Source organism: Bos indicus, chromosome 10 (assembly GCF_029378745.1).
Source record: "Bos indicus isolate NIAB-ARS_2022 breed Sahiwal x Tharparkar chromosome 10, NIAB-ARS_B.indTharparkar_mat_pri_1.0, whole genome shotgun sequence".
NCBI classification, from domain to species: domain Eukaryota; kingdom Metazoa; phylum Chordata; class Mammalia; order Artiodactyla; family Bovidae; genus Bos; species Bos indicus.
In genome coordinates, this window is record NC_091769.1 from 47,263,900 (window position 1) to 47,289,047 (window position 25,148).

A 25,148-nucleotide genomic window follows, 5' to 3' on the forward strand; every position below is an offset into this window, starting at 1 on the left:
GGAAATAAAAGCTCTCACTTGTGACTCAGAGAGACACTTAAGTGTTTACAATACCAGTTAGCCGGTTTGCTAATCAGGAAAATGAACACACTCTCTTGGGATTGCGTCAAAGTCAATGAGTTATGATATGTTCAAAATTGCCCAGACACCCAAAGTGGGTGTAAAAAGGAGAAGCATGTTATTAACAACAAAGCCAAATCCAGAAGCTTGGCATGTGAACACTCACCTATCCTGCTGCAGATAGTAACCAGGAGTTCCCCGACTGTCTTGGAGTCGTCCACCATCACCGTTTTCACAGATCCATCAAGCATCCGAATTTTCTGAGGTCTCTGTTTCTTTTTATATTCCAAAATATCCTAGAGCAAAATCATGTAAACATTTCATGTTGCGTGGGAAATTAGTTAATAAACCTGGACACTTCTCTTTAATAAAAGAATTTTCCCTAGCTCCCTCTGATTCCCTCCTTCTAATTTTTCACAAGATTTTTGCCACTAATACAGAACCTCCAGTGCTAAACTGCTTACATAAAGATTTCTTTAAAATCTGATAGTATACATGTATACCTGTGGTGGATTCATTTCGATATTTGGCAAAACTAATACAATTATGTAAAGTTAAAAAAAAAAAAAATCTGATAGTAAAATTGCACCCCCAGAAGTACTACTTATAGCTCACAGTTACTGAAAACTAACCTCTATAAAGTCAAAGTAACATATATCCTTCTGAAAAGCTGAGAATGATCTGCTGTAATGAGAATTAGCAAAGGAAAATGCCTATTTGTTTTTTGAAAAGATTGTGCTTCTCCAATGGTCTCTTACACAGTAGTAAGAAATTTGTATATATATATATGTTATAAAAGACATAAATAATGCCCCCATAATTCTTCATTTAATGGTATATCACCAAAAAAGTGGTTTTCACGATAATGGCAAAACCAAAAAGGTAATAAGTTTGAGAGTTATGTCTAAATAAGAGATTTCTCTTTTACTACACTTCTTAAAAATAGAACTATGGAAGGAAAATTAACCGGCGCCTCACACTTCACTCTCATTTATGGAATACTGACTAATCTGATACGTCTATTCTGTACATCAAAACCCAGTATATCTCAGAAGTTAAGTTGAACAGAATATAACACATTTAAAAAAAAATTGAAGTATAGTTGATTTACACATTGTATTCGTTTCAGGTATACAGCAAAGCGATTCAGTTACAAACGTACATTTTTTCAGGGCATCTTCCATTATACGTTATTATATGATACTGAATATGGTTTCCTGTTACTCATTATTTTTTACTCATTATTTCTTCCTACTTCCACAACACAACCATTTTTGTTGTTAATATTACTGATAGTGATTAAACACAGCTAATATGAACTTTTTATAAAAGCAAAACACTGGTTATGATTTAACCTCTGACAATCTTTAGGACTGTAGATAGACTGATAGCTTGACAGACAGAATGAACAACTTTTTTGTTCCCTCTGGATCCTTACTTTCTATCACCAGTCACCAGGGGACGTCCTACATACGTAGAGGAAGATGCTGTACGTCATAACTACCATGGCCCAGCAGCAGCATGTCGAAAGAGCTTAAAACCGTAGCCTCATGCTGCTTTAATTACTCTGCGAAGTCTCAAGAATTTGGACTGTTGATATTTCCTATCACTAACCTGGACAGACTTTACAAAATACATTACATCAAAACTATTAAACAATGCTCTGAAATCAAAACAGATTTTCCAATCTCTCCTTTTCTTTGAAGCATAATCATGTTGGCTTCTATGGAAGGCCTAGGAAGAAAGTGATGAAAACTCAAAGGAAGATCAACAGCATACCCCATTTCTCAACATGTAGTAATCCAGTGTTCTGCCTGCTTCCAGCCAAATTCCTTTCCTGGGGTCTTCATCCGAGAGAAATAGCCCATAGTCAGACGCTGGAGGGAAAACAGAAGGAAAAATAAAAGGCAAAGTGATGATGAACCCATCACTGACTTCCAGGCCCTTGAATCTGCTGACTTGGCAGGATGGGAGGTGGGCTCCTTCACCAGAGAAATACTTCATTCTCCAAACATGAGCAGCCACTGGGACTAAAACAGATTGAGAAGAATAAGAGCTGAGCTGCAAAACCAGCACCCACATACGAGGTTCAGATTTCTTAAACCCAGTGGGCAGTAGGTGTGTCTAAGGTTTAGGGAAACACCAGAAACAAAGCAGTCTAAATTTCTTGTTACTGAACTGGGCTTTTGTTTCCTACCATGTGCTTCTGGACTTCCCTGGTGGCTCAGACAGTAAAGCGTCTGCCTACAATGCGGGAGACCCGGTTTCAATCCCTGGGTGGAGAAGGAAATGGCAGCCCACTCCAGTATTCTTGCCTAGAAAATCCCATGGATGGACGAGCTTGGTAGGCTACAGTCCATGTGGTCGCAAAGAGTCGGACACGACTGAGCGACTTCACTTTCACTTTCTTTCAGGTGCTTTAAAAGTCAGGCCAAGAACTCATGAGAGACCATGGAAATGATCACTTGAGTCCAAGGCCACCCAGGTAAAGAGGGGCTGATGGAGACTTTATACTTGGCATGATCCTTCCATCACCCCCACATGGCATTACAAAGTAAAAGAGTTCCCATGACGTGAAGTCTCTGCTCCCCATACCATCAAATTAAGAGTAAAGTCGGAGAGTTAAACCCTGTGTTCTTCACAGAAATCCCTTAATCTAACCCAGGAAGTACAAGATGGTGGAGGCAGGAGGAAAGCGGTATCATTTCCTGTCTCAAAAGCAGAGACATTACTTTGCCAACAAAGGTCCGTCTAGCTAAGGCTATGGTTTTTCCTGTGGTCATGTATGGGTGTGAGAGTTGGACTGTGAAGAAAGCTGAGTGCCAAAGAATTGATGCTTTTGAACTGTGGTGTTGAAGAAGACTCTTGAGAGTCCCTTGGACTGCAAGGAGGTCCAACCAGTCCATCCTAAAGGAGATCAGTCCTGGGTGTTCATTGGAAGGACTGATGCTAAAGCTGAAACTCCAATACTTTGGCCACCTCATGCAAAGAGCTGACTCATTGGAAAAGACTCTGATGCTGGGAGGGATTAGAGGCAGGAGGAGAAGGGGACGACAGAGGATGAGATGGCTGGATAGCATCACCGACTCGATGGACGTGAGTTTGAGTGAACTCCGGGAGTTGGTGATGGACAGGGAGGCCTGGCGTGCTGCAATTCATGGGGTCGCAAAGAGTTGGACACGACTGAGCAACTGAACTGAACTGAACCCAGGAAGTACAAGATGGTGGAGGCAGGAGGAAAGCGGTATCATTTCCTGTCTCAAGATTTGTCTCTTCCTAAATGTGATTCAAGGAAACCTCTGAGACCCAGATGAGGGCCAGAGCTCCTGTTGTTTCTTAGAAAAACAACTTCAAGATCTGTAAAGGTTTGTATCTCCACCAGAGCTTTTGAGCAATCCAACTCAAACAAAGTTTAAAAAAGTCTGAGAATAAACAGTAACAGAAAAGTAAAAACATCAGATATGATTGGATAACCAGAACTTGGGAACCTGGGCAATTTTTTTTTTGGGTGGGGGGAGGGTGGGTTAATCTAGAAATAACAGATTGTTTTGAATAATATAGATTACTATTATAGATTGTGTTTTGAATAATATAGACATTGCTTTTGGACCAAAAGATTCGTGGTTTTGAGAGTAACAGAACTTTTCATGAAGACCCATGCCTAACAATAACTGTCTTTGAATGTTTGATTTTTATGATTCCAATTTTCAAGGAAAGTTTTATTCCATTTTCACACTAAAGGCTTATGAATTCAGGAGTAACCTCAATTTCTTATGCATCAGTCAAACACTAAATAAAGGAAGGAAATGTAGAGAGAAGACAAAGGGAAATGGAAAATAAACTTGTATGACTGACTTGTTTAAACTCAGATTAACTGTGGCCAGTGGTTTAACCAAACATTAAACAAAACATGTATCACAATTTTTTTTTAAGGTTTGAGATAAAGATTAGAAGCCCCTGCAAAGTACTTGAAATATGATGCTTGCCCTGGGTCCTTATGGCAGTTCCAGTCTTCTTCAGGCTGCTGGCAGTAGAAACAGTGAAACAGGGCTCAGGATACACAAAACCAATAACTGTTTGAGCAACTTCATCTGTACTCTATAGGCCTTTATACCAAAAAGTGATTTGTAAACTGCAGAACACGTTGCTGAAGTATGAAAGGGACATGATGATGATGCTGGTTCACTGGCAGAACTACAATGATGTCATTACAAGTTTTACATACGAGGCGAGTAAGGTCCAGGATAAGAATTTCATTCGAAACATATACACCAGCTGACCTGTGCACATATGCAGAGCCTCTGTTTCCTTAGCTACCAGGGTAAAATATACAAACACACTTCAAGCAGCCAGCAAATAACCAATGACCTACCTTGGCCAGTTTGCGCTTCGGGTACCCTTTCTCGAATGACTCGACACGCATCGTACACAGCCGTTGATGGCTCAAACTGCATGGTCTTGACCACATTGCAGTGGCGGACACAAATCTTTAAAGACAGAGCCACCATTTTCCCAGGAGATTTGAGGACCCTCACTTAGAGTGCCTGGAAAACACAAAGGGGCAAAGCGTGACATTCATGACACCTGGCCAAAAAAAAGTTACACTCTGAATCAGCTTTAAAAATCGAAAAAGAAAAAAATGGCAATTAAAGAGGCTTTGGACAAAACTACAAATTAAACAAATTTAGAATAAGACAGCAGCACATAGTCTTGGAGTTACCACAGCGTGGCAAGGAGAGCCTCCTAGAAGGAGGGAACTGCAGGCGTTCACCAAGGCTCCTTCCTCAGGCTGCTCCCTACTTGGGGTTTTTCCAAGTATTAGTCAGTCGCGTCCAACTCTTTGCAACCCCATGAACTATATAGCCCACCAAGCTCCTCTGTTCATGGGGTTCTCCAGGCAAGAATACTGGAGTGGGTTGCCATGTTCTCCTCCAGGGGATCTTCCCGACCCAGGGATCGAACCTGCGTCTCCTGCATTACAGGCAGATTCTCAACCGTCTGAGGGACTGGGGAAGCTGTTGGGTTTTCCCAAGGGAGAGAGGAGTTTCCCAGGTGAATGTCCTCCACGTGAGAGGCAGAGCACCCACTGCTGTCTGCTGTAGATACCTGTCAGTATCCTCAATCATAGGGCTCCCTCCCCAGCAGCTCCTGGGCACAGAGAAGGAGCACCTCTACCCTCCGGTGGTGCTTCTCACAGCCAAACTGCACCACGTCTGTACCAGAAGACTTAGCTTGTAGGCCCAGACCCATCCCCAGGAGACAGCAACTGGCCACTCTGCTTCCATTTCCCCACAACAAGAGAGCTATGCTGTTTGCCCTGCATAATTCATAGAAGAACTGAATCCTGAGCGGACATCAATGCCAGGCCAATGCACAGCTATCACTAATGAGGCCAGAGTGAGATATTTTAAACACTCAGTGTGCCAGACAGCTTCACACTCTTCAGGGGTCTCAATGTAGAGAAAAAGATGATTTAGTTGTTCTTTCATTCTGACAAAAGCCTGGGATATTTTACTTCTTACCCAGTTCAATGGCTTTAAAAATAGATAGGTGCTTAGGCTAGGTTTGAATTATTTCACAAAAGCCTTCTTTGCCATTTTATATCCAACCATTAAATACACTTTCCAAGTTGATGGCTTCTAGGTTATTCGAATTACCTGTTCTATTCCTTGGCCAAACTTACCCCCGACACCCAGCCCAGTCCAGTCTCTATCAATGCAGGCCTTGGGTGCAAAAGGGAGGCACTTCTCTGCACCTGAGGAGCCAACACGGACTTACCCAGCTCACTGTCATTCTGGCAACCAAAATAAGGGGCTTCACAGCGAATAAGCTATTAGAATCCTAGAATGGCATGAATAACAAACCTTCAGGAGTGGCAAGCTCACACTCCTTTCTTATCTTTCATTAGATAGTCTACAGGAAGTAAGCACCACAGCTCCCTCTGAGAATGCAAACCCTAAGAAGCAACAAGGTGGCCACAGGCAGAGAGGAAAACAGGCTGACCAGGCCCAGGCCTGGGGTGGCAGCCTCGATCTGCTTCCCAGCAAGCCTCAGTGACCACTAGCTTCCTAATATCAAGCAACTCTGGTCACTTGGCTATGGAGAACACTTTTCAACAGAAGCTCTGGTATCCATGGGCAGGATGTACACACACTCTCAGGCAGCAGCCATTTGGTCTGTCCAACTGTAAAGTCATTCTGACCTCTGCTTACCTTCTACATGAATTCTGTCCATGAAAACATGAAAATATTTCTTACTTGAGAAATATCAAGATATACTTCTTAACAAACAACAGTATTTGCTGACAATCTGCCTAAATGGAATTAATTGACTCTAGTCTGGTCATTGGCTAGACTGAATTATTCAGAATATCTGATGGCTTTCCATCTACAATACTGTGGTCTTACAAAGCCATATATGCAGGCATCCCTTTGGAGATGTTGCAGATTTGGTTCCAGACCACCACGATAAAGTGGGATACTGAAATGGAGTGAATCACATGGATTTTTCTGGTTTCCTCGTGCATATAAAACTCGTTTACGCAATAATGTGGTCTATTAAGTGTACAATACCATTATGTCTGGGAAGAAAATACATATACTCTTATCAGAAAATATTTTATTGCTGAAAAATGCTAGCCATTCTCTGAGCTGTGAGCAAGTTGTGATTGTTTTGCTGGTGGAAGGTCATGTTGATGAACGCTGACTGATGAGGGCAGTAGGGTTGAAGATTAGTCTGGCTGTGGCCACTGCTTGAAACAACAGTGAATTTTGCTGTACTGACTGACCCTTCCTTTCACAAAAGATTTCTCTATAGCACTTCTAATTTCCTTCGAGAACTTTTCCTCTGCATTTACAACTTGACTGCTTGGCACAAAAGGCCTAGCTTTTGGTCTGTTTTGGCCTTTATCACTAATGAAATCACTCCTAGCTTTGGACTTAAAGTGAGAGATGTGAGACTCTTCCATTTATTTGACCACTTAGAGGCCACAGTAGGGTTATTTACTGGCCTAATTTCAATATTGCTGTGTTTCAGGGAATAGAAGAGGCCAGAGGAGAGGGAAAGAGCTGGCTGGTCAGTAGAGTAGTCAGAACACACTTATCAATTAAGTTCCCTGTCTCATGTATGGGTGCAGTTCAAACAAACAATTATAATAGTCACATCACAAATATAATAATGAAAAAGTTTGAAATACTGTTAGGATTACCAAAATGGAAAACAGAGATATGAAATGAGCATATACTGATGGGAAAATGGTGACATTGATAGACTTGTTTGACTCAGTGTTGCCACAAGACTTTGATTTATAAAAAAAAAAAAACACAAAAAAACACACAGTATTTGTAAAGCACAGTAAAACAAGGTGCTATGAAATGCTGTATGCCTATAAGGTTCAACTCAACTCTTTTTATAGGCATATTTAATGAATCAACTCTCTAATTTGAGGAAATCAAAATGTACGGTATCACTTATACATGGAATTTAAAAAATAATACAAATGAATGTATATGCAAAACAGAATCAGACTCATGGAAAAAGAAAACATGTGATTACCAAAGGGGAAAAGAAAAGGAGAGGGACAAATTAAGGGTGTGAGACTAACAAATACAAACTACTATGTATAAAATAGATAAGCAAGAAAGATCTACTGTATAGCACAGGGAATTCCAGCCATTATCCCACAACCCATAATGGAGCATCATCCACAAAAATACTGGATCACTATGCTGTACAGCTGAAACTAACATCATATTGTACCTCAACTATACTTCAACAAAAACAACTCTAGAGATAAATTGACAAATCTGCTGTGATGCAGACCACTCCATGGGTTAGTTTTTCCCCTGCAGCTGGTGACAACTATGGGGATTCCTGAACCTGTGAGATCCATGTGCATGAAAATGAAAGTGGCTCAGTTGTGTCCGACTCTTTGTGACCCCATGGACTGTAGCCTGCTAGGCTCCTCTGTCCAAGAAATTCCCCAGGTAAGGATACCGGAGTAGGTAGCCACTCCCTTCTCCAGGGGATCTTCCCAACCCAGGGATTGAAACTGGGTCTCCCACATTGCAGGCACATTCTTCACTGTCTGAGCCACCAGGAAAGCCCCATGAGATGGCTGGTGGTAACTGTCAGTGGGAAAGACTGTGAAACTCAATGATTTCATGGATGCTGTTTATGAATACACCAAAGAGAATGGGATGGTTAATATTTTTCATTCCCTGAGAACAGGAAGCAGTACAATATAAGTGTCCCTTCATGAAGCATCTCTTCCCAGCCTAATCATTGGATTTTCTGAAGAGTAAATGAATGGTTTCTGCAGCCAAGCAGAGAAAGACTCAATCATAGAAAGACAGAGCCATGACATGGGGTGAGAGCAGAATTGAGCAGCAGAACAGACCACACGGGAGCTCAGCAGGAGGAAGAACTAGGGCAGCAAGGATAAAGGGGCAAATGAAGGTCTGGGGGCTGCTCTAGGACAGATGGTGCAGAATCAACGAGTAACGTGGGAGAGAAGCCCAGAACACTGGGAAGCAGAAGGCAAGAAGAGAAGAAGAAAAAATTGACGGTGAAGGAACATCTCTATCCAAAACAACTGGGAAAATGAAGAAGCCATTGACTGAGAAGGAGAAAGGTGCTGGAAGGCACAGGTTTGGGGTGAAAAGTTACTAATGAGTTTCTTTGGGATGTATTCAGTGAGATGTAGAGCGGAGTCCAATACAAAACTGAAGGTATGGGACTTCTCTGGTGGTCCAGTGGCTAAGACTCCACACTCTCCAAGGAGGGTGCCCAGGTTCCATCCCAGGTCAGGGAACTAGATCCCCCCCTGCCACAGCCAAGAGTTCAAATGCCACAACTAAAGATCCCACATGCTGCAACAAAGATGGAAGATCCCGCATGCTGCAACTAAGCGCTGGCACAGGCAGGTAGCTAGACAGAGAGATACACACACACACACACATATACATATAAAATATTTTTTTTAAAAACTGGAGGTATAAATCATCATAGTCAAATCCTTGGGGTTAGAAAGATCATCTAGGGAGTGAGCAAGAGTGGAAACAGACCTGAGGTCTAGACCACAAGAAGGCCTAGTGGTGGGGGAGGGAGGAGTATGGAGAGGGAGTGCAGGCAGAGGAAGCTGTGTCACACAGGAGGGAGCGATCACCTGGGTTAAATGCTAGTCACAGTTCAGGAAGAGGGGCACTGAGCTAGGACAGCTGAATTGGACAGCTTGGAGGCGAAAGAAATAGCACACGTGTTCAGTTCTCTGTCTTCATGAAGCCAAATGAGAAGCAGCAGCCTGGTCGTGTCTCCTAGGCTCCCGTCCTGGAGGGCCAGGAATTAGCAAGAGGGCTAAGAATACAGGAAAGTGGACAGCTGAATTGGACAGCTTGGAGGTGTCTAGCAGCGGAGGTAAGAGGAGCGGGAAAGGCCAGAGCAGCAGGTTTACGAGACAGACGAGGAGAAGGGCTGGCACACAGAGTATGGAGACCTGCTGGAAGGCGTGGAGGGACAGGCAGTGGCTCTCATTCATGCGTTAAAGGCTCTTTATCCAGAAGCAATTCATCACATGCTTGCTGCACACTTTACAGAGTATCTATATAGCCCTGGCTGCCCCCTTATTACAGCCCAAGGGGCAGCCCCGGGATAGCTAAGTGCCCTTCCTGGAGACAGGTGCCTCACCACACACACTGCAGCGTACATGTGTATGAGAGGAGAGGGTAGGATTAGGTAAGCCGTGGTTCAAGCAAAGGCTGCTGGATGGGAGCAGGCGGACCAGGGTCAATCCCAGCCTGTTGATACCTTGAACCTTCTCTCTCGGCTTTCCAGAGAGCAGGAAATGACCAACTCCCATGAAAGGAGCCAGCAGACAGGTGATGCTCAGCTAACTCCTTCCCATCTCCTTATCCTGATATCTCATGATGGAGGCCACTCTCCTTAGTTTAGGACAGATGTTCAACAGAATAAGGGACACCAGATTCATTACTTGATCCGTGTTCAACTTTTCTACCCTCTAAAAACAATCACTGCAAAAACCATCAGTTTCACTACATGGGGACACATTACAAAAAATCCAGTTAGTCACCCTGAAAGAGCTGTGCACAGTGGTTGAAAACTACAAGGCTCCAATTTCTTCTACTAGTCTTGGCTCTCTCTCTTCTTATGACTCAGTGTTCCCAACCATGAAAGCATGAAACAAGACAATTTCCTACATGGGAATATTTTTTTTTAATGTAAATTATGTACATAAAATGCTTTACAAATGACAAAATTCTGTATAAAGACATATTTACTACTAACACGCAAGAGGATCCCACACACAGAAAACCCTCAGTGAAGTTTTGAAACCAAAGTGCATAGAGATTTAATCACCATTCCGCCAGGAGCACAGCAGTGAGAAGTTCCTAGCCCTACTCTCAACATGACAGATGTGCAGAATGGACATTTGTTGGAATAAAGTGTCCTGACTTACAACAAAAAGAAAGTAGGCTTAAAGTATAAAGCAGCCTAGAGATGTCAGCAAAAGATGGGTATGTATTCAACACCCCTGAGAAGTCTCTATAGATCCACTCAGGCCCAAAGAAAATTAGGCAGCTCTGATGACACGTGATAAAACCTGACTTTGCCTCTCCACTGTGATGTTTTCAGGTCAGTGCAGCACTGACTCTGACAACAACTGAGCCTCCTGTCCACTTTTCTGTATTCTTAGCCCTCCTGCTAATTCCTGGCCCTCCAGGACGGGAGCCTGGGAGACATGACCAGGCTGCTTCTTCTCATTTGGCTTCACAAAGACAGAGAACTGAACACGCGTGCTATTTCTTTCAGTCCTGTTAGAGTCTGATGAACCTCTATTCTACGTTCCTATCCTTGTTCTTCTTCTGCCCCAGGTGGAATGTCTGCTATAAAATTGGACCTTATGTTCCTGTTCTTTTTTTTTTTTTTTTTTTGCTAAAATACAGGTATAGGAATTCCTGGCAGTTCAGTGGTTAGGAGGACTTGGTGCTTTCAATGCCTGGGCCCTGGTAGGGGAACTAAGATCTTGCAAGCTTCGTGGTGAAGCCAAAAAAAAAAAGACAGGGTATAAAGGCATAAAACATTCATTACTCTCCTTTGCAAAATCTCTTCTCATTCCGACCATTTTGGCCCTGCGTGTGTGAAGGTTGCCTGGACCAAGACAGAAACCCTTCTGCGCCATCCACTGTGGAAGATGAGCCAATGGAACCAGTGGTGAAGCGCAGACGTTCTCTCCTTTTAAAGTAAACACTTTTCAGTCCCAGAGAGCTGTAAACAGCCCAGTGTGATGGCAGCGGTGCTGGCTTGAGGCTAGCTCCAAGCTCCAGTACACCCTGGGACAAACAAGCCTGACTCAGCCAGACCTCATCCTCTCTGAAAGCACACCCACCATTGGTCAAGATGAGCAATCACCCCTTGGATCTCTGTCCTGGTAAGTGAAGGCCATGAAGTGCTCCCACTGCCCCCGACCCCTGCCTTACCAACTCCCACCCTGAGCTGGTCATTTAAGTGCCACCTGCCTCAGTCTTCTCTCTGAAATAGGAGACAATAATAAATGTACCTCTAAGATGGCTAGAGAACTAAAGAAATTCATACATGTCCAAGGCACACAGAAAGTACTGGGTCAAAGTTTGTTGTTATTATTTATTAGTCATGGTAGTTGGGAAAACACTGGAAGCAGCATACTGTGTTCAGTCACGGCCTAAGCTGCAAACTTCACTTTATTGTTTAATTTGCATCTATCATACACTAGATATTATGATGTTGGTGCAAAAGTAATCACGGTTTTACATTGGTGACCTTTGCTGTTTGATATTGAAATATATTCATAAATGTGGTTATACATCATTTTAATGTGTATTTCTCACTTTATGCTTTTTTGCTAATGACTTATTAGCTGCTGTGTATTTTATATTTATCTTAGATTAGGAAAAAGATGTTAGATAGAAAGTAAATTCGAGCAGTTCTCTTATTTGAGTTCAAAATAGGATTTAGAGCAGCGGAGACAACTTACAACATTAACAACACAATTGGCCCAGAAACTGCTAATGAACATACAGCGCAGTGGTGGTGGTTCAAGAAGTTTTGCAAAGGAGAGGAGAGCCTTGGAGGTGAAGAGTGCAGTGGCCAGCCATTGGAAGTTGATAATGACCAACTGAGAGCCATCATTGAAGATGATCCTCTTACAACTACATGGGAAGCTGTTGAAGAACTCAACGTCGACCATTCTACAGGTCATTCAGCATTTGAAGCAAATGAGAAAGATGAAGAAGCTTGATAAGTGGGTGCCTCATGAGCCGACTGCAAATCAAAAAAATCGTCCTTTTGAAGTGTCGTCTTCTCTTATTCTACACAATAACAATGCACCATTTCTCTATTGGATTGTGATGTGCAAAGAAAAGTGGACTTTATGCAACAAGCAGTGATGACGAGCTCAGTGGCTGGACCAAGAGGAAACTCCAAAGCACTTGCCAAAGCCAAATTTGCAACAACAAACAAAAAAGGTCATGGTCACTGTTTGGTCATCTGCTGCCAATCTGATCCACTACAGCTTTCTGAATCCCGGTGAAACTCTCACATCTGAGAAGCATGCTCAGCAAACTGATGAGATGCACCAAAAGCTGCAACACCTGCAGTGAGCACTGGTGAAGAGAAAGGGCCCAATTCTCCTCCATGACAAGGCCCAACTGCACATCACACGACCAAGGCTTCAAAAGTTGAAAGGATTGGGCTACAAAGTTTTGCCTCATCTGCCATATTCACCTGACTTCTTGCCCACTGACTACCACTTCTTCAAGCATCTTGACAACTTTTTGCAGGGAAAATGCTTTCACCACCAGAAGGAGGCAGAAAATGCTTTCCAAGAGTTCAATGAATCCTGAAAAATGAATTTTTATGCTATAGGAATAAACAAACTTATTTCTCATTGGCAAAAATTTGTTGACTGTAATGGTTCCTATTTTGATTAATAAAGATGTATCTGAGCCTAGTTATAATGATTTAAAAGTCACGATCTGAAACCACAACTACATTTGCACCAACCTAATAATACTTTCGGAGAAGGCAATGGCACCCCACTCCAGTACTCTTGCCTGGAAAATCCCATGGACGGAGGAGCCTGGTGGGCTGCAGTCCATGGGGTCGCTAAGACTCGGACACGACTGAGCGACTTCACTTTCACTTTCATGCACTGGAGAAGGAAATGGCAACCCACTCCAGTGTTTTTGCCTGGAAAATCCCAGGGATGGCGGACACGACTGAAGCGACTTAGCAGCAGCAGCAGCAATAATACTTTTACAGGCATTAGGGAAGCAAAGACAGACATTCCTGCCTAGTTAGAACTTACTGTCTAGTAAACTTGTTCATCTTTATTCAAATCATATAACATGATTTTTTGAAATGCAGAACTATCCTGGGATGAGCTGTGATGCTGAACATTTTTGTGCATCAGATAACTGCTAGTACCTGGACTGTTGCTCTTAGATGTTGGTTGAATTCCCTCATACCAAGAGCCCAAAGGGAAAAGAATCTCACCCTCTGGAGCAGGGTTGGCACCACAGTAGGCCCATGTCCTAGGGCTCATCAATGTCCTCTGCCCAGAGTGACCTATATGAGGTGCCACTGGCTCTGCACTCTGCTAGACAGTAGAGGAGTGGCACTCAGCTGGCAGGACCACAAGGCCAGGCCACCACGCCTCAATGGAGTCCTGGATATGAAAAAGAGTAAGAGCTAACCACCAATCACAGCCTCTTCCTCCAGCCACTGACTCCATTCTGACCCACTGGAGGACTGCTGTACCCAATTATGATTGCTGCACCTCACCCGCTCTGTGGTTCTGCTCCTCTCTCAGCAGGCAAAATACAATTCTGTTTAGTAACAGCATGCATCACATAATTAGCATAAAATGTGGGCCTATACAAAAGCTACCATTCATCTGTATTTATATCCCCTATGAATGATTCTGCTCTCAAAGAAATGCCCTGGAAAGAGCTTCCCCTTCTCTCCACCCCTTACCTCCTCCTCCTGCAAGGGAGGAAGGAGGAAAGCTCATCTGACAAGTAAGAACCCATCTGGGTAGTCACAGCTACCCAGAGGTGCCTCCAAAGCAAAAGCCAGGGTCTTATACTTCACCTGTTCTCCTGGGCTGTTAGGTACCTTAGGGCTCGCCTTGAACATTCAGACCCCATATAGTGAGCCTGCCAGGCATACACAAGTGTCTATATCATTATGGCCACCTATGCCTCTCAAGGTCATAGCACAGTACCCACAAGTATGTTTGATAAATGTTTGTGGAATTAATAGGTACACCATGGAAAGACAGATGTTTTTTCTAAATTAGTCATTAGGAATTATTCACACTCACAGCATGACTCAAGGATGAACAGAGGGCAAACATCCCAGCAGACCCAAATATTCCTACTCATCCACAAATGTTTACACTGACCACAGAAACTTAACCTCCATGGCTCATAAGATGAAGTTCTCCATTTTAGAAAATGAGAAACAAAGAAAGAACCAAATCCACAACAGTTGGAAGATCCCTGGGGATCCCTTCTCACGTACCTGCCAGAAAGGAAGGCTCAATACCTGTTTATTTAATGCACGGTTGGAGATACAAGTCAGCATTTTTAATTTCACCAAGAGAACCAAAGAATGCCTACAATGGGAAATTCAGAAGGATGAGAAAAAATCTTTGAGATTATTTTCCATGTTTAGATGAAGACACTATAATCTTGAGACCAAGAAATCTTCTCAAGGTCACATTGATAGCAAAGCACAAAGCAGAGCTCCTCACGTTACCACAATGAACAGAGCTGGTTATGTACATGGTATGGTCAGAGTCCTCCGAGGATCCCTCCAATTACCCTCCAATTCCCAGATGGCTCCTGGCACCTGAAACTCCATCATTAAGTACATGGTTGGTCATAATGATTTGTGTCCAGTTAAACTCTGCTGTAAAAGCAGACACCTACATTTATCACTGTATTAAAAAGCTACATTTCAGAACCTCTCAAGTAAAGGAGATGAGAGCTGCTCATTATTAAAGATGATTCCTAATTACCAGGAAATTCTGAGGAGGGAGGGATAGGTTAGTGCAAATCAATCCAGAACCTGACACTGTTGAAAAAGGTCAATGAGCAGAGAAGTACAGGAAGACCCGCTAAAAGGAAGGAAAACAAACACCTACCTGTTCACAGAGTTCTAATTTGCTTAGAGGCCATTTTTAATACATACAACATTTTGAACTATATGAGTAGTCAGGCTCAAACTGCTTAGCTCAAAGGTCTGGGCCCCTCATTCACCCATTTGCACCCCTACTCACATTGTAAGAACTCTTCATTTTAACAGAACAAATGTATTTTCAATCCCCGGATAACTCAATTATTTTCGCCTTGTGGCATACATCTGTCTAAACATGCACCACCATGCTTCTCCATTCTTCCTGGTTATTCACCAGCATCAAGCTTTGCTTTTAAGGGGACTTCCTTGGTGGTCTGGTGCTTAAGAATTCGCCTTGCAATTCAGAGGACATGGGTTCGATCCCTGGTTGGGGAACTATGATGCCACATGCAGGGGGGCAACTAAGCCCGTACAAGGCACTATGCACCACAACTACAGAGTCCGTGTGCCACAGCTGCTACTGAAGCCTGCACACCACTACTAGAGAATACGCGCACTGCAGCGAAAGACCTCGCACACTACTACTAGAGAATCTGCGCACTGCAGCGAAAGACCTCGCACGCCACCGCTAGAGAATCCGTGCACTGCAGCGCAAGACCTCGCACACCACCGCTAGAGAATCCGCGCACTGCAGCGAAAGATCGCGCACACCACTACTAGAGAATCCGCGCACTGCAGCGAAAGATCGCGCGTGATACAACCAAGACCTGACGCAGCCAAAGAAATGAATCTTTTTTAAAAAATAAAAAGCTTTGTTTTTAGAAACTAGTCTTTCCAGAAACTAGAAACTGTAGTCTTTCCAGTTGGCAGAAACCCTCTCCTCTCCTAGGCTCTCAGAATTCTCATCAGTAGCCCTCTCGGGGCAGGGGGGTGGAGGGGGATTGGGGGGTAGGTGGGGTGCGGAGTCCGTATTGGAACAACCATGAGACGCTACGCTTGTGTCCGTTAGGCATGGAGCAGTCAATGGCACTTTCACAGGTGTCTTTTCACATGATGTGCTCAATAGGTTACAAAGGAAAACGAGTTTGGTTTTGCTTTGCATTTCACAGATGGAGACAGAGGGTCTGGGAGGGTAGTGAATTCCTGGCCTGTGTGTGGCATATACTGCTGTCTCCCATCAGACTACTAAGAAGGCAGTGCTGGTTTTCCAGTAATCCCTCTAGTCCACCTATGCTCACCAAGACAGTTGAATAAATCATCTACGAATCTCAGTCCCTTTGCACGTTACCTATCAGTCTTTCCTCTGACAAGTAAGGAAGAAAGCTCGACATTTAAACAAAATATTTCTCTGTATTTATTTGGCTGCACAGGCTCTCAGTTGCAGCACACAGGAGCTTTAGTTGCAGCATGAGAACTTGTTAGTTGTGGCATGTGGAATTTAGTTCCCCGACCAGGGATCAAACCCAGGCCCCCTGCATTGAGAGCTCAGAGTCTTAGCCACCAGACCACCAGGGAAGTCCCTAGAAGGCTCCACATTTAACTCTGATTTTGAATTCTTTTATATCCTAACTCATACAAATGATTTGAAGCTGTTTACAGAAATAGGACAGAGAAATGAAAGGTCGGGTCTAAGAAAAAAAAATAGAAGAAAAACAAAAGTGAAGGTCAAGACCAGGAGAACTATGAATTCTTTACTATTCATTTGGCTAACTGGGAATAAACACATCCTATTAGTTCTTCTGACCTAGTGACAAGCCTGTAAAAGCCTAAGAAAGGGATTCTCGAGGCTACTGCTGATGTTGACAAACACAAGCTTTGTCACTAAAGGAACACACCCCTGGCGTGGGTACAGATAGAATACCTTTCACTTGGGAGGAAAAAAGGAGAGGGCTTTGTTCTACAATGATACGGAAAAAATATATATTCAGTGTGTTTCTGACTGAACCTGGAAGAATGTATGAAAGGAACTGCACACAAGTTCCCCCTCAGGTCATCTTTCTCAAGCTTGTGCCGAATTTAATGCTAAAATAGCATACACCTGACTGAAGGTAGCTGCCAAGTGTGCACTTCACGTGTGAAGTGACAACACAGGCCATCATGCTTGGTTTCACTTAAGAAACTGAGGAAAATCTCCCAACTCCTAGCTCCATTTTCTTTCACTGACAGGGTTTTCACCGATGACCTCAGACCAATGAATTCCTGGCCACAAACCCCCAGCATCATCCATCATTCAAAAAGGTAATAGTGCGTGGTTTTGGCAAGGATGGATTCTGAAGAAAAAGGAGTATTAAAAACATATTATTTCTATTTCTTTATGTTAATCCATTAACCATAAATCAGCAGTGCATTTGTGTTAGAGCCCAGACTTAAAAATCTGGCACTTACGTGGAGAATGGAACCAAATCAAGGGATGTGACTAAAATTTACATTTCTGGAGAGTCAAAGTCCATCAGCATATTATCAGAGTACCAATCTCAGCATTTACTCATGAGACTAGATTTTCCAAAGGATCTCCATTTTCTATGGTTATTCCTTCCAAGATCACCCTTGTTTTATAACTAAAAATTGCAATGTTTCAGTTACACTTAATATAGCCTGTGGTATCCCAAATCTCAGCCTTAGACGTCATTCAGCTCAGCTCTCTACAAAATACATAAATCTTTGCTCTAACTTTCCCATTCTTCTGAATTCCTTACCTTCATTTATTTTTTAAATTTCTTAAAGAGAATAGCAAGGAACATAGAAGCAATTATGTGTCTGGCACTTGTTCCAAGCCCTTTTCATAATCACTGAATCTTTGCCGTGACCCCAAGCTAAGGAATTTAGGCTTCACCCAGGGAAGACAACCAGGACACAGTGGTTACGTGGCTTGACAGAGGCCACTGCTGAGGGCACTGCCTCCAACTGTATGCTTTTAAAACAGAGAGAAACAGGGAAAAATAAATGCAGTGCTTGTGTTAGAAGAGTAGTACAATGCATGAGCTGTGTATTTTGTTTTTTACTAACAACTGGCTTTTTACTGGTTGTAGTATTACATGTCATACACTGAACTAAGCACTTGACTTAGTCAGTGAGAGAGAGTCCTTATTTACCTTGGAAAATCAGGCTTAAGAGGCTATGTCTCCTAAGCAACAGGCTCACAGAGGTGCGAGGGGAGGTTGAATCTAGACTTTCTGTCGGCCCTGCCTTACCCAAAGATGAGCACTGCTAACATTTTGACACACCTCCTTTCTTTGTTTATGCATAACTTTATGTAGGTTGGAATTCTGCATTCCAACACTCCCCCCATTTTAATTACACAATCATCATTTTCCACAGTATTGCAAAGTTTTTAGGAACACTGTTTAAATAGATGTGTAACATTGCAATGCAAGGCATCCTGATTTACTTTGCTCTATCTTCATTTTTGTGTACATCAGCTACCTGTTTTTGCTATTATGAATAAGCCTGTGAAAAGATTTTTCTATTTAGAAACTCTTGTTCTTTATTTCAGACTTTCTTAGGCTAGGTTTTTCTTTAAAGGAATCATCAATGTTTTTAAAATGCAACCCAGAAGATGTTAAGGTAAGAAGGAAAAATGAAATCTGAATGTACAGATATTGGTGGTTTGATTTATGGATTAGCTAAGTGAATATGCATTAACAACAGGAAAAGCCAGAAATCAATTTAGATTTTTATGATGCAGTCCATCGCACAGAATGATTCGGCTAGCAAGGGCTCAGGGTGCAAAGGACTCTATCCAAAGACAAAGTAGACAAAAGGCATGAATGGGGGGAAAACAGCTGGCATGGGCAACAAACTAGTTTTATAGAAAAGAGGCGGAGGAAAGATGGATGCTTAACACACATTTAAAAATATATTGTGAACAGTGGAAATAACAGACAAAAGAAATAATTAGACTTTACTAAATGAAATAGCATGGATGTGCATGGTCAATATCAACGTTCTGCTTTCTGTAAGCCCAAGTTTCTAAAACCATCCGGTAGACAGAATCAGAATTACAAGAAAGATATTAACAAAACTGAAGCACTATGATGGAGCACCATTTTCCTGTACTTAATAAAATAAAGCCAAATCAAAAGTCTTGCCAATTACATCAGTGAGTGATGGATAAGATTTACATTTACATTACATTTCCAAATGACAAAACTAAATCTAATTTTAAGTCTGTGTACATAAATATTACTTCATTAAGAGCATGAAAAAGAAAGAAACACGTCCCCGGGGTTATGACATGAAATGATGAACTCTTGACAGCATGGGTAAGCATACCATAGTATTTTAAATTATGATTGTAAGATAGTGTTATAGTTCTCTATAACCTAGACTATTTGGAAAACAATTCTGAGAACATATACAGAACTTAAGCTAAAGGGGGATACACAACAGAAGAAAATAGAGAGACCAGTCAAGAGAGAGGGAAACCAAGGCTAAGGATCTCTAAAGAAATGGCAGGACTGAAGTGTGTTCTGGCTTTGAAAGTGAGAGTGCTTCATCAACAGGAATTATGATACAAATCCTGTCATCTATCAGTATTGGCTTATAAACCTGATACTCATCCTGTCCTCCAACTCAACACCTAACATATGTTTATGGGTTAAATTGTGTCCCCACCTCTCCCCATTCTTAAAACTCACGTATTAAAGTTCCAATCCTAAGAATCTCAGAATATGACTTTATTTGGAGATGGGGTATTTATAAATATAATTCAGGTTAAAATGAGGTTGCTAGAGCAGGCTCTAATCCAAAATAACAGGTATGCTTATAAAAAGGGAAAATTTGAACACAGAGACATGGATAGAGGGAAACTAATGTGAATAGACACAGGGAGACAGGCATCTACAAGCCATGGAGAGAGGCCTGGAAAAGATCCTTCCTCTCTAGCCCTCAGAAGGACACCTTGATCTTGGACTTCCAGTTTTCGGAAGGGTGAAGCAGTCAATTTCTGCTGTTTAAGCCACCTAGTTGTGGCTTCTTTGTTACGGCAGATTCAGCAAACTCATACACTTAGAGAGAATTATGGTTCAATTCAGATTTCAACTAGTAGCATTTTCCTAAATACAGGAAATTAGTACAGTTTTGACACAAACTGACTAATGTGTAGTAAATACATATTTTCTTTATGAACATGTAAAGGTAGGCATAGGCTTTCCGGGTGGCTCAGTGGTAAAGAACTTACCTGCCAATGCAGGAGATGCAGGTTTGATCCCTGGGTCGGGAAGATTCTCTAGAGAAGGAAATGGAAACCCACCCCGGTATTCTTGCTTAGAAAATCCCATGGACAGAGGAGTCCATGGGGCTGCAAAAGAAGTCGGACACAACTTAGTAACTAAACAAGAACAACAAAGGAAGGCACGGATGCAGCTACTGCCCTATGCAGCGGCACATGGATATGGATACGTTCCGTGTAAAGTCACAAGAGTAGCAAGTGATGGCAGGGGATGGGGGTCACAAGAGGGGTAGGGGTTCTAACCTGGACATACCTACCTCCAAGTCCTTGCCATAATACCACCCAACACATCTAGATTGTAATGTGGAAAGGACAGTATGATTGAAGACAAGTAGAACTTGGAATTCTTAGACAAAAATATGGGAGAAACTATGTGTCTTATTGGAGTGATAAAATCGTATTTTTTGAGTGTGACTTCTTTTTCTCCTTTAGTTATACACTTTTTCATGAATTTAAATAAATTCAACTACAACAAAACAACACTTTCAATTACTCTAATCTTGATGAAAGGGAATGGCTCTCTTCCTTCTAAGATCATCCCATCCAGTGTACAAAGAGACAGGAAGCTCCCCAGGCCTTTTTATGTCAGGCAATGACAAACGGACCAGAAGTACCCACTGGATGAAGACAGGACTCTGGGAAGAGTCCGCTGAGAATCGTATTAGGCTGAGGGTGAGATGTGAACTTAGCCTTAAGCAAAGAACAGGATCTGAGTACATAAGGGAGAGGATTTGAGTAGATGAGAGAGAAGAATAGCCCTCCAGATGGTGTTAGGAGAAGCTACCCTTTAACCCCAGAGGAAATTCGACTCTTGTTCAAGATTCAGCTTGTCTCCCCCTCCTACTCCTCTCTCAGACTGTACTCACCTCCCAGGACTTAGTGACCACCATGCCTCCAGGGCCCAGCACAGAGCCTGGGAGATGAGTAGATATTTCATAAAGACTGAACACTGAATGACTGTTTCTGAGTCTACTTTTCACACACTATGATGAGCTCCTGGAGGGCCCATAATTACTCGTTATCCACAGCACTGGGCAGACTTTCAGAACTATTTGATAAATAGTCGGCGGCAATTCCTCCATATGATTTCCTTTTTATCACAGAGGAACAAACATCAGAAAGAATTTATAGTTCTGTTAAAAATTAGGCCAGTTCCTTCAGATTTAAAATAACCATCTTTCAGCCAAATTCAAGCATATCCCCTCCACTGTCTTGACTAATATTGAGACAAACCATGTTATGGAGAAAACAAATTTGGTCTTGGAGTTAGAACACATGGGTTTTGATGGCAGTACCACCATTTAGGGCCTGTGTGTTTCCAGAGTTAAGATGCACACCGAGTCTCAGTTCACACAAAACTCACTTAAAATAATAAAGATCTTGTTGTTGGAAAAGTCTAACCACAGTATTAGCTGCTACTATTATTACTATTAATACCTAATATGCTATTTGGATTAAAAAAATGTGGAATTCTAAAAGTTATTCCACCTCCAAAAGAGATGCAAAGACAGATAATTTATAGTTATTTGGCTGGTGGACAGGGTAGGAAGGGTAATGGCTCCTCGATAAGAATTAACTTACTACACCCTGTTCGAGTGATTCTTTCTCCCCCTTACCTAAAAGGTAGTCTGTGGGATAATTTTATGACTCAGATAGGTTTCAGATGCAGAAAATTTTTAGACAAGGCAGGGTGGCATCATGGATACTCTAGTCCTTAAATCTTACATAGAACTAATTTAAAAAGAGAGACAACCAAGTTTCAGCCCTGGATCTGCTCCTCACTATGGCAGGAAGCCAACTACTGCAACTGAATGGTGTACAAAATGCTCGATCCTTAAAGAAGCATTCATCCACTTATTCACCCACATAGACTCACTGAGTGCCATTTACTAGACCAGATGCTCCTCCATGGACAGAGAGAGTCCCAACAAGCAATACAGGGTAATGAGTCTCGAATAAGAACTGATGTCACTCTGATCAAGAAAGTCCTCTCAGTAGGAGTAAGGGCTCTAAGTGGTTGTGAGTCCTTGAGGCTCCTGAAGAGCTCTAAGATTAGTCTGAGTCCTTGGCAGGCGAAATTTAACTGGGGGTGCTTCAGTTAGAATGGGAATGGTCTACAGTACAGGCAGGCAAGAACTGACCACCCGGACAGCACTGCCCCACAGAGTGGCACAAGTCCTCAGCAGGACACTGTGTCCTTTTTGAATGATGTGGGCTTTCCTGGTAGCTCAGAGGTAAAGAATCCGCCTGTTAATGCAGGAGGCCTGAGTTGGATCTCAATTGGGAAGATCCCCTGAATAAGGAAATGGCAACCCACTTCAGTATTCTTGCCTAGAGAATACCCATGGACAGAGGAACGTGGTGGACTACACTCCATGGGGTTGCAAAGAGGTGGATACAACTGAGCAACTAACACACACAGGAGTGATGGAGTAATGTTATCTATAAATATTTATATTTTCCTGAGAAGATGCCTTTTTCTTTTGACATTTAGACTGACACAGAGATAGCCACAAAGAGACAGGAAGCTCCCCAGGCCTTTTTATGTCAGGCAATTCCATTAAATAGTCCATCCCTCAACTGAGTTATTTTCAAAAAATTCTGCACTTTTAGGCCTTATGATTAAAGGCCTAAAAATAGCTGCTGGGGTTATCTCAAAAGCTGTGAGGAGGGGAGAAAACAACTTCTCATCAGTACTTATGTGACTACTGTGTTTTACTGGTGGCCTGATGGCATCATCCATTGTTATTCTCATGGGCTTACATCACCATGGCTCCCAATGAAGCTGCAACTGACAGGTTTTATCATTACCAACATTTCATATATAAAAATATGACTATTAAAATACTACTATCAAACTCTCACGCTTAAAAAGAATGATAGATGGTTATTTGTGTTACAGAAGGTATCCTGACACACAAGTGAATTCACTGAGCAAGGCTTCTTGAAAATTCAATTGTTTATCATCAAGTCCTCAAGGGACTACAGCCTTTAACTCTGGGTCCCTCATCAAAGACAGTCTTAAGGGCCCCAGACATAAGAGTCCTGCTCCAGTCTGCTCTATTATTTCAGTGGATCTCAACTTTCTCTGGATTGGTTCTGATTTTAAAATTCCATGGCTCCATGTATCAAAAAGATTTTATGTACTCTCTAAACTACATACATTTATAATAATCAACCCTCCACTTTCTGGTCACCAAAGACTTAACCCTGATCAAAAAGCATAACCATCTTCTCCACACTGGGGTGCAGGAACTCAAACCAAGTAAAAGAGCTAGGCTTTCCCTGTGCTCACCTGCCTGCCTTCAGGATTTTCAAAATGCAGAAAGCATGCTCAAGGGCCTTCCAAGCAAAGAGGCATGGCTTTGCTTCAAGCTCCTTCTCAGGCTTCTACCTTCCTCAAGAAAGGTAGGTGAGCACCTACTGGGATTGGGCTCGGGGCTGCTCTGAGGGTCTCCACACTTTATGGTGGCTGCTGGACCAGGCACAACAGAATGACAATCCAGGAAGGACTGAAGCCAGGGCTGGGAGAAAGGACACATTAGGGAAGCCAGAGGGACCAGAACCAGAAAAGGATGGGAAGCTGATGGGAAGCTGATGGGAAGAAAGCTGGGGGACACATGGGAAATTGTCAGTCAAACTCATCTATTTTGCTTTTGGGGAGCATAATTATAATCCAAGCTTCCCCTGATTGTTACTATCTCAAGTGAGAAGGGGTTGGCTAAATATTTCAATGCCCCAGAAAAAAAAAATTATAATGAAAAATCCTTTCGAGTTTTCCCATGTACACCCTTGAAAGGCATGTATAAAGTTGACTGAGAAAAACTCTCTTCATTCTCTGCCCCCTGCCCTAGTGGTAGCTATCTCTGTGAGCCAGTCTAAATGTCAAAAGAAAAAGGCATCTTCTCAGGAAAATATAAATATTTATAGATAACATTACTCCATCACTCCTGAAATGTTAAACAGAGCAATTTCTTCATTCTTCTCTTTATTGATTTAGGTATGCAGTACATAATAATCAGAAAGCAAAAAAAAAAAAAAAAAGTAACAGAATGCAAGTCACTAGGTCATGCATCAAATAAATGGAGACCAAAAATAATATTCATTAAATCTCTCTGTGATATATCCCCAGAGAGGTACCAGAAACAAGAAATCAATGTCAAAAAAACCCAGCCTCGGGCCATTGGAGATTGGCTGCTCAAGTACCTCCTTCTGTGACGAGACTGTCCAAGTCTGTGGAATTCCTGCTCCAATATACATGCTCTCAAGGGCTAATTTTCACCAGCTGACTGAAGGGCCAGTGAGAAAGAGTGGAAATGCAGGGGGGATATCAAGTCTTCATTCAGCTCTAAAAATATTTTGGGAAAGTGAAGAGGAACTAAGAAGCCTGTTGGTGAATGAAAGTGTAAGAGGAGAATGAAAAGGCTGGCTTAAAACTCATTCAGAAAATGAAGATCATGGCATCCGGTCATATCACTCCACGGCAAATAGATGGGGAAACAATGGAAACAGTGAGAGACTTTATTTTCTTAGACTCCCAAATCACTGCAGATGGTGACCACAGCCGTGATATTAAAACACACTTGCTCCTTGGAAGAAAAGCTATGACAAACCTAGACAGTATATTAAAGAGCAGAGACATTAATTTGCTGACAAAGGTCCATATAGTCAAAGCTATGGTTTTTCCAGCAGTCCTGTATAGATGTGAGAGTTGGACCATAAA

General features: G+C 42.3%; 1 protein-coding gene across 10 annotated transcripts in view; it reads right to left on the minus strand.

Annotated features, from left to right (window-relative positions):
* TLN2 (talin 2) overlaps positions 1 to 25,148 on the minus strand; it is a 504,733-nt gene that overhangs the window by 206,723 nt on the left and 272,862 nt on the right. For all 10 annotated transcript variants that reach the window (XM_019968737.2, XM_019968738.2, XM_019968739.2 and 7 more), the window contains 3 exons: positions 4,433 to 4,604; positions 1,840 to 1,937; positions 227 to 356 (listed from right to left, as the gene is read on the minus strand). In XM_019968737.2, coding sequence (XP_019824296.2) covers positions 227 to 356; positions 1,840 to 1,937; positions 4,433 to 4,568 — 364 coding nt within the window. In that variant the 5' untranslated portion in view covers positions 4,569 to 4,604. The remainder of the gene's footprint in view (positions 1 to 226; positions 357 to 1,839; positions 1,938 to 4,432; positions 4,605 to 25,148) is intronic.